The sequence below is a fragment of the Oryza glaberrima genome, chromosome 8, assembly GCF_000147395.1.
Source record: "Oryza glaberrima chromosome 8, OglaRS2, whole genome shotgun sequence".
Classification (NCBI taxonomy): Eukaryota; Viridiplantae; Streptophyta; class Magnoliopsida; order Poales; family Poaceae; genus Oryza; species Oryza glaberrima.
The window spans coordinates 3,056,104-3,067,084 of NC_068333.1; the positions used below are offsets into that span (position 1 = coordinate 3,056,104).

At 39.6% G+C, this 10,981-nt stretch overlaps 2 protein-coding genes across 2 annotated transcripts; both read left to right on the top strand.

Moving 5' to 3' along the window:
* Positions 1 to 1,489: 1,489 nt before the first annotated feature.
* On the top strand, positions 1,490 to 6,048 carry LOC127782176 (transmembrane 9 superfamily member 2-like). Its single transcript, XM_052309252.1, has 8 exons — positions 1,490 to 1,821; positions 1,925 to 2,102; positions 2,739 to 2,779; positions 3,184 to 3,763; positions 3,848 to 3,985; positions 4,073 to 4,229; positions 4,323 to 4,807; positions 5,554 to 6,048. Exons 2-8 carry the CDS (start codon positions 1,945 to 1,947, stop codon positions 5,771 to 5,773), a joined length of 1,779 nt encoding a protein of 592 aa, XP_052165212.1. The 5' UTR covers positions 1,490 to 1,821; positions 1,925 to 1,944; the 3' UTR covers positions 5,774 to 6,048.
* A 510-nt stretch (positions 6,049 to 6,558) lies between these two features.
* On the top strand, positions 6,559 to 8,786 carry LOC127782177 (uncharacterized). The gene is made up of 5 exons (XM_052309253.1): positions 6,559 to 6,837; positions 7,169 to 7,240; positions 7,342 to 7,508; positions 7,603 to 7,714; positions 8,358 to 8,786. The coding sequence occupies exons 1-5, from the start codon at positions 6,799 to 6,801 to the stop codon at positions 8,574 to 8,576; spliced, it is 609 nt and encodes a 202-aa protein (XP_052165213.1). The 5' UTR covers positions 6,559 to 6,798; the 3' UTR covers positions 8,577 to 8,786.
* The last annotated feature ends 2,195 nt before the right edge of the window (positions 8,787 to 10,981 follow it).

The following is a 10,981-nucleotide window of genomic DNA, read 5'->3' on the forward strand; positions in this document are numbered from 1 at the left end:
CTCGGCCCACATAAATACTTATGAATTCCGTGATTAGTTGGTTCGACTGTTGTATGAGTTCTACTGTTCGGTCGGATGAATAGCACTACTCTTTCTTATGTTAAGCCTACTCATGTTTCCCGCATTAAAGACATTGTGAGTAATTAGAGGATGTATATATACTTAATTATTACTGTCTTTCCACGTTACAAATTATTCAAGAGAATGTCAGTTGAGATCTGTCATGGCTTGCTTAGAGAGAGAAGAACGTGCCATACACTTCCAGACAAAAGAGCACGTAATATGCGCACAAGTTTACTCTACGAACTTATTGTATTAAGAAATTCATCGATCTCCGGTAGTATTTTAAGACGTTCTTTTCAGGCTTGCTACTCCTGTCAAATTCAGGTTTTGGCATCATTTGCACCATCCAGTAGCAGTTTTTCTTGGGGGGAGGGGCATCTTTTGTATTTTTTTTAGATTTCTTTTTTATTTGATACTCCCTCTGGCTCTATATTAATTGACGTTTTGGACAAGGTTGACGTTAAACTTTTATAACTTTGACCATCAATAATTTTAAAAATATTTAGTTTAAAGAAACTAGAAAAACATATATAGATTTGTCTTTCAAAATACTATAATAAAAGTAAACATGTATTTATTTATTGTATATATTATAATAGAAAAATAAGGTCAAATATATATCTTGTAGAGCGTGTCATTATCCAAAGCGTCAATTAAAATGAAACCGGAGGGAGTAACACTTAGTTACTTTCTCCATTCTATATAAAAAAACACATTACAAGATACAAGTTTACTTTTTATAGGATGGAGAAAATAATTCTTAAAAGGACCCGTAGAAAATGTTTGTTATAAAAAAGTGATTATTAGAAGAGAAAAAAAAATCCCCCTTTCCAAACGTGATAGGAGTAGAATCAATTTAATATACTCCTTCCACCCATAAATATTTAACGTTGTTGGCTTTTTTTAAACATATTTAACCGTTCGTCTTATTAAAAAAATAATTATTAATTCTTAAAAATTTAAGTAATTATTAATTCTTTTCCTATCATGTGATTCATTGTTAAATATACTTTGATGTATACATATAATTTTATATATTTTACAAAAGTTTTGAATAAGACGAACGGTCAAACATGTTTAAAAACATCAACAGCGTCGAATATTTAGGAACAGAGAAAGTACTCCCTCCGTCCAAAAAAAGACATACCCTGGATTTCCGTGTCCAACGTTTGACCGTCCGTCTTATATGAGATTTTTTTATAATTAGTGTTTCCATTGTTGTTAGATGATAAAACATGATTAATACTTTATGCGTGACTTGTCTTTTTAATTTTTTCATATTTTTTTAAATAAGACGGACGATTAACCATTGGACACGAAAACCCAGGGTTTGTCTCTTACGGATTATCTTTTCCCTGTTTAGACGTTCGAAAAGAAAAACTAAACATATATAACTCTTTTTTAATCTTGTTCACGAACTAACTGCTTGACCACCCTGACCAAACATTTTCCTCCACAAAGTCTCCACGAACTCGCCCCAAGATCACCGCCCATTTCCCCCACCCTCGCCGCCGGCGAAGACGCGCCGCAGCAGACGAGGCGGCCGTTTTCATCTCATCATCTGTTCGGAAAATCTTCTCTTCTCGCCATTCCGGCGCCGCCACCGCCAGAAAAGAAAGGTTGGGTCTTGGTAAAAAAAAAAAAAAGAAACTCATCCTTGCGCTCGCGCTCGTCGGCGATCGATCCCCACTCACCTGCGACGGCGAGCAGCGGCGCCCGCGAGGGGAGCAGCCCGTCGTCCCGCTGCTTCCGCCTCCGGTGAGCACACCCACGACGCGCATCCTTATCTTCTCTTCTAGATCTGGAACCTTAATACTAAATTAGCAGTTCTTTTGCCCAATTTTTTTTTTCTGGGGGTTAGGTCTGCTCCTGCCAGTGGAGATGGTGAGGGTGAGGATGGGAGCAGCGGTTCTTGGGGTGGCAGTGGTGGTGTTGGCGTGTGTTTTGGGAGCAAGAGCAGATGGCTCCGATCATAGATACAAGGATGGAGATTATGTCCCGCTCTACGCCAACAAGGTCGGCCCTTTCCACAATCCAAGGTAATGATGACATGATTCTCGGCTTCTCGGGCGCAATGTAACCGCATTCGGTAGTTTCTTTCTTTTCTTTTTTGTTTGTGGAAGTGTGGGCTTTTCATTGTTTTACCATGTTTGCCTGCCTAGAGATTTATGTGGGCTAGGCTGAGATTACTGTTTAAATTATGTTGCTCTGATGATAGGTTTGACAGCTACTGTTTGTATGAGTAGAAATCAGTTTTATGCATTGGTATCATTTACTCCCTCCGTCATGAAGACTGCCTTCCGTCTAGATTCATAGTACTAGGTTGTGTGAAAACCGGTACTATGTTGTTATATTTTGGGACAGAGGAAGTTGTTACTAATCAGCAGTTGCGCAAACCTTCTTTCACTCCTAGGACTTGGGTTTTGCTATACTAGTTAGTATACTCCACTAGCAGTTGTTATAGGGCCCTATATGATTTCATATCCATTGTACGGTAGTTCAATCGTGTAGAAAGGTGCTCTATATTGTGCTCACAGGTTATTGGCAATTCAATGTCTCAACAACGAAATTTACAAGAGATGACCTGTGATGTATTTTATGTTAGCTGCCTGCTATGATTTCTCTGCCTATCTATTTAGCTCATTATTAATCGAGTTGCCTACTGTGTACTGCAGTGAGACGTATCGGTACTATGACCTACCCTTTTGTGCACCAGGTTTGTAATCTTATAAACACCATTTTTCTAGATTGCTAGTTGCTACCGTCCTCTATGGAAAATTCTTGGGCATGTTCTCTGTAGGAACATATACCAAGTAATCCCAATCATTATACCAAAGTAACCGTATCGAAAGTTTCAGTACTTGAGCTGCATGTATAATGTTTTGCTTCCAACTTCCTGTGTGCATCTGTAAATCAATGTCAAGCATGTAGTAGATGGGTATTAAAAGAAAAGAACACACAAAGGTTCTTGAGGAATCACATGCGCTCAACAAACATCCGCAAGTCTCTGGAAAATATACACCCAATAATGTTCAATGGAGGGACTATTTGCTTCATATAGCTATCCCTTCTATTATTTTTTTGATAGTTTTTCCGTTTTTAACTGTTCGCTTGTAATAGATCATCCAAAGGACAAAAGGGAAGCCCTTGGGGAGGTTCTAAATGGTGATCGATTGGTTGATGCACCATATGAGTTGAATTTCAAGGAAGACAGGAACTCCAAGGTTCTTTGCCAGAAAACATTGTCGAAGGTGGAAGTTGCAAAGCTTCGAGATGCAGTTGCAAAGGATTACTACTTCCAGATGTACTACGATGACTTGCCATTATGGGGATTCCTTGGTAAATTGGACAAGGATAAGGAGCAGGGCAATGCAAAGTACCTGCTCTTCAAGCACATCCACTTTGACATAATGTACAACGGTGATCGTGTCATAGAAATCAATGTTCAGACAGACCCAAATGTGGCTGTTGACATCACAGAGGACAAAGAAGTGCAAGTAGAGTTCTCCTATTCAGTGACATGGAAAAAGACAGATATTCCTTTTGAGAAAAGAATGGAGAAGTACTCCAAGTCTTCATCTATGCCACAACATCTGGAGATCCATTGGTTTTCCATAATCAATTCATGCGTAACAGTACTACTCCTGACTGGTTTCTTGGCTACAATCCTGATGCGTGTCCTCAAGAATGATTTCATCAAGTAAGACCTTAACCAATGTATTCTATTCTCATCAGTTGGATTATGTCTTAACTGAAGGATATTTAATTTCCCATTTCATTAAAGATATTCCCATGAAGATGAGTCCCTCGAAGACCAAGAAGAAACTGGATGGAAGTATATACATGGTGATGTCTTCCGTTTTCCTCAGCAAAAATCTCTTTTTGCAGCAATTGTTGGGTCTGGAACTCAGCTGCTTGCCCTGTAAGAACATCTTCAGTTTGATTTATGCTCAGATTCAAACTTTCTTCACCCAATCCTAACAAGTGACAAATGCTTCTCATTTGGTAGTGCAATTTTCATCTTCCTCCTTGCCATCGTTGGTGTATTCTATCCATACAACAGAGGAGCACTTTTCACTGCCCTTGTTGTCATCTATGCTCTTACATCTGGTATTGCGGGATACACAGCCACCTCCTTCTATCTGCAACTGGAGGGAACAAACTGGGTAAGGACTGCTTCAATGGTGCAGCTATCAAGGTACTAAAGTCTATTATATTTTTTTGCTGCTGTGTGTTAACACATTCTATCAATGTTTCAGGTCAGGAATCTGATATTGACTGGCTGCTTATTCTGTGGACCTCTCTTCTTGACATTCTGCTTCCTAAACACTGTTGCGATAGCGTACAGTGCTACAGCAGCTTTGCCTTTTGGTACTATCATTGTCATTATTCTCATCTGGGCCCTTGTAACCTCTCCTCTCCTTGTGTTGGGTGGTATTGCTGGGAAAAATAGTAACACAGAATTCCAAGCTCCCTGCCGCTCAACGAAATACCCTAGGGAAATTCCTCAGCTACCCTGGTACCGAAGCACCATTCCTCAGATGGCAATGGCAGGGTTCCTCCCTTTCAGTGCTATTTACATCGAGCTGTACTACATATTTGCCAGCATCTGGGGGCATAAGATATACACCATCTACAGCATCCTTTTCATTGTGTTCATTATCCTCATCATCGTCACCGCGTTTGTCACTGTGGCACTTACATACTTCCAACTTGCTGTCGAGGATCATGAGTGGTGGTGGAGGTCAGTGTTCAGAAGATCAATTCTTCTTGATTTGTTAAATCCTTGCATATTGATTTTTTTTCTCTTATTGTTCATATTTACTGCTCTACCATTTTTGCTCAACTAGACAAATAAAAACTAAAAATGGAAAGCTCGGGGAATTGTGCAAAAAAGAAATCACTTGATAGATTGCTAACTTCAGAGTTTATCTGAGAGTCGTATGTATAGAATGCTTTAGCTATGCATAAGAAAACAGAAACTTATAAACACGCGAGCATGCACCAAAAAATAGAACACTAGAAGTTTGTAAAGCACCAGAGCTTTCATGAAATCTTCAATGACATTTCCAAATGGTGCTCTCTTTTTGGTGTCTACTGTGCTGTATCAACTGGAATATGGGAATAGGTTGGCACTAAATTAAGATGCTGAATCAGGATCTATTAAGACTAGAGGGATCAAGGATATAGTGAAAATATGACATCTTAGAAATGTTTGAAGTAAAAAAAGCCATGTGTTAGGCAGCCATGTGTTAGGCAACCATGTTGGAACATCATATTCATAGTTTAATCTCTTTGCTCTACTCTTACATTTTCAACCTGTGTCCATGTTGCTCTTTGCACTTGATCTTTCTGGTGGAATAAAAACCATGATGGAAGCATCATATCCATAGTTTAATTTCTTTGCTCTTACATTTTGAACCTGTGTCCATGTTGCTCTTTGCACTTGATCTTTCTGGTGGAATAAAATCTGTGATTATGTGCGTGCAGATCGGTCCTTTGTGGAGGTTCCACTGGTATATTCATTTTCTTCTACTGCATCTACTACTACCATGCCCGATCAGACATGTCAGGCTTCATGCAGACATCCTTCTTCTTCGGCTACATGACCTGCGTCTGCTATGGCTTCTTCCTCATGCTGGGCACCGTTGGTTTCCGCGCATCGCTGCTGTTTGTGCGGCACATTTACCGCTCCATCAAGTGCGAGTAACCTAGACTGCAGTGACAGACATCAGACATGGCTGCCACTAGGGCAGCTTGTGAGAACCAAATGCACAACCTGTTCCACCAGATTGTACCTGAATTTTGTGCCTGTTGTTAATGTGAACCAATTCTCTCTTGTGTTTACTGTTTGCATCATCTTCTTGCACTTCTCCAGAGAAGGCTATTATAGTGTAGGACATCAATCAGAGCCACCGTACAATGATATATATATATATATGTATCTCCTCTTGTTGAGTTCAATGTAACCTTCTAATTTGTTCCTGAATTCTGTTCTGTTCCTTCCCTTTTGCTGGTTGGTATGTCTGTACTGACTGTGAATCTGTGATTACCTGGTGGAATATGAAAGACTCAGAGAAATGTTTGCAGCAAGATCAATCAGGTTCGTCAGCCTTGCACCTGGTCTAGACATTCCAGGTAAATGTAAATGGGCTCAAAGTACACATAAAGTGGTGTTCAATTTTTTTTTATTAAGGTACGAATTTTATCTTGTTTTCGATTAGTACGTTTTTCAAATTGTTAAACGGTTTATTTCGTACAAAAAACAACTTTCTATACAGAAGTTGCTTTAAAATATCAAATAAATCAATTTTAAAATCTTTAATAATTAAAACTTAATTAATCATGTGTTAATATGCTTGTTTTTTTACGCGCACTAACTTCATCATTATCATTATCTTCATTAGAAAAGAAAACTATCATAGCATGCAAAGCAAATGGGCTCAAAGTGCACTTGGCATGGAAAGCAAATGGGCTCAAAGCCCATCTTTTTCTTTCCACTTTGGAGTTTGGAGAGACCGAGACGCTGGATGAACTGAACCCTGCGCCGCCGCCGCCGCCGCCGCCACCGTAGTCAGCAAGCGACGACGAGATGGTAAGATCCTGAGTCGTATTCATCCTCTGCGCGCTCGTTCGATTTGGTTGCGTTGTCCTCCGGGAACAAGAGGTGCGCGCACTGTCGTCGCCGCCTCCGACTCCGACGACGACGAACAACTCCGCCACGTCGGATTTGGCATGGCTGCCGCGCCGCCGGCGTTCACCGGGAACCTCAAGGTGAGTGGTGGTGGCGGCTTGATCAGATTGGTTGATTTGACGTGCTTTCTTTTCGTTGATTGCAAGTTGGGATTTTGATAGGTACTCACTGTCACCTCCGTGAAAGAACCACCTTTTGTTAGTTATATGTAGATATCTACCAGTTCTTGCAGAATTCTTGATTTTGTAGTAAACTATAGTTACCTAAATAACCATCCCATATGAATCTTTTTCCTACACCCAGCCTGTAGTTTTGGTCTCTTTAGCTTTGGACTTACATGGGTGCAGTTTCTGAACAATTTACCTACTACCAGTACTGGCACTGACAGTCGTCTCTGTCTGAACTTTGCAGAAAGCACTTGCAGGATTGAGAAGGATCAATTTAGATGGGTTGAGATGGCGTGTATTTGATGCAAAGGGTCAGGTTAGCAATCCTTCTGATTTTGCTTCAATTTACGGAAGATGTATTTATGTGGAATGCAGGAATGGTTATGCAGTAAGCTACTTTGCTGTTTATGTTGATAGGTGCTTGGACGGTTGGCATCCCAAATTGCTGTTGTGCTTCAAGGGAAGGACAAGCCAACTTATGCACCACATGTGGAAAACGGGGACATGTGTGTCGTACTTAACGCGAAAGATATCAGTGTCACGGGAAGGAAAATGACTGATAAGATTTACTACTGGCACACAGGGTCTGTATGTTTCTAGCAAATAGTACTTGAAATGTTGAATACCTCATTTGGTTTTACTAACAATTGCCTATCCTGTTCGTTTTTCCCTCGAAAGGTATATTGGCCATTTGAAGGAAAGAAGACTCAAGGACCAGATGGAAAAGGACCCAACCGAGGTGATTCGCAAAGCTGTGATGCGCATGCTTCCCCGCAATAGATTGCGTGATGTAAGTACCATTTGTTTTCATGAGTCAGGATTAGACATTAGTTCATTGTCTAAGTTTGGTTGATGACTTGTTAGATTTAGCTCCTGAGTTTTCTATATACTCTTTGTCTGCCCAAAATGTAATGTAATATTGTAATGATTACTGTGTGCATCTTCATGCCAATGCTTCTACATATGTGTTAGCTATATGATATTATCTGTTCAATTATAGTATTATAGACTAGGCAGTTTCGTCATGCATTGATGCACAAGCAGCAATGCTACTTTCTTATTATTCATTAAGCCATGGGATTCTAGTATACTAGCAAACCCTTCTATCTCAAGACTTGGAGATTAATTTTCGAGCTTGCATTTTGTATAACATAGAACAAATTCAGTGTCCTATCATAAAATTTACTTTAACCATCAGTTCTTTTGTGTTGTTACAAGTGACTGATATCATATATGAATTTGTGCACTGATTTGTGACGATATTTCCTTGTTACAACTCTGTTTTGTTTGAGAGTCCAAACCATTTTCTCCTGGTATAAAGCAAATATTTGGTCAATAATCTATGCTTTCTATTATTTTCCCCTTAAAATTGTTGAAGGGGCTTTAATGATACTTCTACTGCCTGTTAATCATCTATTGTTACAACCCTCCAGGATAGGGATCGCAAACTGAGGATATTTTCTGGAAGTGAGCATCCCTTCCATGATCGCCCTCTTGAACCTTTTGCGATGCCACCGCGTCAGGTGCGCGAGATGCGCCCCGGGGCAAGACGGGCACTTATTAGGGCGCAGAAGAAAGAGCAGGACAGAGCAGCAGCATCAACCAAAGATGACAAAGATGGTAAGAGTGCCAATACTGATGTCACTTCATAGGCATCTTGGGATTATTTTTGGCATGTAGCCTGTTGAGCTGAATATGCACTACAAGTCTAGGACCATGTAACTTGGAAATGAGCAGCCCAATCTGGATATCTTTCTATGTTATATACAGCATATAATACTCAAATTACATTGTTGCTAATTCCTCCAAGGGAATAAATTCCTCATCTGCATTTTCTGTTCTGTCCATTTGGCTCTTGGATTGTGCAATAGTCAGATTATATCGAAATGTTCAGTATACTGGTTGAGTGGGCTCAAAGTAAACTATGGGCTTCAGGCCTCATAGTAAGAACATATTTTCCATTCTGTCCCTCTTTTTTTTTCTGAACCAAAAAAAAAAAAGGAAGGCAGAGTGAGTGAGTGAGAAAGGGACATGAGATCAGAATCATGAGATTCAGATATCCTTGGATAGCTTGGTCTCTTGGAATAACTAGAAAAGGCTGGATACGACCATGTATGTGCTATGTGCATATATGGTTGCCTGCAGAGGAGGAGGACAAAGGAAAGAAGATGCTTGAAGTTAAAGGGAAGGCAAGGAAAAAGGCCACACTTGGGGACAGAAAAGAAAGACTGATTTTCAACAAGCATGGAATAGCATAACATTTTTTGATAGGAACCTCCCCTCCTCATCAAGAACTGATGGAAATGCCCAACTGGTAGCTTTTAACTCAACCGAATATATGTGGCAAATGTGCAACCCACACTAGCCTCAATTATTCTTTTACACCTGCTAACTGTAAATAATTTAGATCATGGAGTAACCTTTAAAAAGAAGGATGTATCATTTTCTTTGCATATTTTAATACATGCGGTTTTATTTTCCTTAAAAAAACAAGCTCAGAGTTAAGAGAGGATAATCATAAGACTCACGAAGAATATAAATTGACAAGCTATCTAATTAATACGATGTGAACTGTTCGTGTTTCTCGGGACGCTGATATGATAAAACATACCGCTAGTCGCCGTGGTTTTAGGACTCAAGGTTGAGGGGATAACAATTTTGGGTGTATGTAGCTATCCCTTTCCTTGTATTCTTGCAAGTCGAAAGCTCTGTTTGGCTGGCTTTTCCGATGAGGAGAGGTCGCTCTCCAAAAACCAACTGTGCTCGGCTTGGTACCCCCAACACGTTGCATCTTTGAGTTCTTATACATTTCTACCCTTTTCATGCTTGTGATTCCCAAAGCAAGCAGTCCAGTACTCATATGGATTCAGTGTTCATTTCTTTCTCTTTCCTTTCCTTTTCTTAGCTGATGATAACAAGTGGGATAAAAGAATTTGCAAAATTTCAAATAAAGCTTATGGACGAAGACAAGAAACTCGGTTAGTGATAGTGTTGCCATGACATCACCGCAGTTGGTAAAGACAAATCCATAACCTAAAACTGGTAAACATAATCCGTAGTCAAAACACACGACGATTCTATAGTGTGAATTGCGTAGCAATTTCTCAGTGGCTTTTTGCCTATCAAGATAAGTCGTTTTGTCCAGCCCGCGATAAATTAACACGAGTACCACAGGAATATTATAGTGAAAAAGTTCAACATCTATTGAAAGTAAATAAACAAGATCCCCACCAACAAAGGGGTCCATAGAAAGATTTTTTTCCATGGTCAAAATTAATGACAACTCCTTAATAGTAGACTTTACATGGTTAATGGTGGTGAGGTAGGAGTCCATAACCATAAGTAAGAGAGAGATGCGTCCATCACCATTCACCCGTCCTTTTCAGCCACAACAACAAATTCCTGATAGTAAATTATTAACCTATCTTTGCTGCCCATGCTAGAGAGAGAAACACACAAAGAGAGAGAGAGAGAGAAAGAGAGAGATCCAGACAGCGATGGCGTCTCATCTACTACTCCTCATTTTCTCTTCACCAACATCTCATCTCACGATATTATCGCGATATCTCGGGGACCAGGACGCATGCAGCCGGTTGGTTGGGAGCTAGGAGTACTAGTACTGGAGTACTAGTAGCTCGGATCCCTTGCGTCATTTATTTATGTGTTTTGAATCTGATTGCAATGTGATTATGGGGATGTTCAGATTATAGCAAAAATAAATCTTACTAAGTTTTGGTAATACCAAAAATTTAGTAAGATAATAATATTGCTAAAATTTTAGCAGTATATCTTATGTAATGACTAAATTTGGCAATAAATTAAACCTAGATATTTTTTTGACAACTTTATAAAAAAATTGGTATGGTTGAAAATAGCGTCAAAGTGAACAGGGCTTGCAAGTGATTACAACGATGTAGAGAGAGAGAGTGATTCTTGTAGTAGCACTAGTATTTTGTTTAGAGCAAGTTTTACTCCTAATTAATTAAGAAAAGTTTTAGGGTTTCAGCTTTCCCCTCTCTCTCTCCTCTTGTCGATGTCGACGTCCTCCAACCCAATA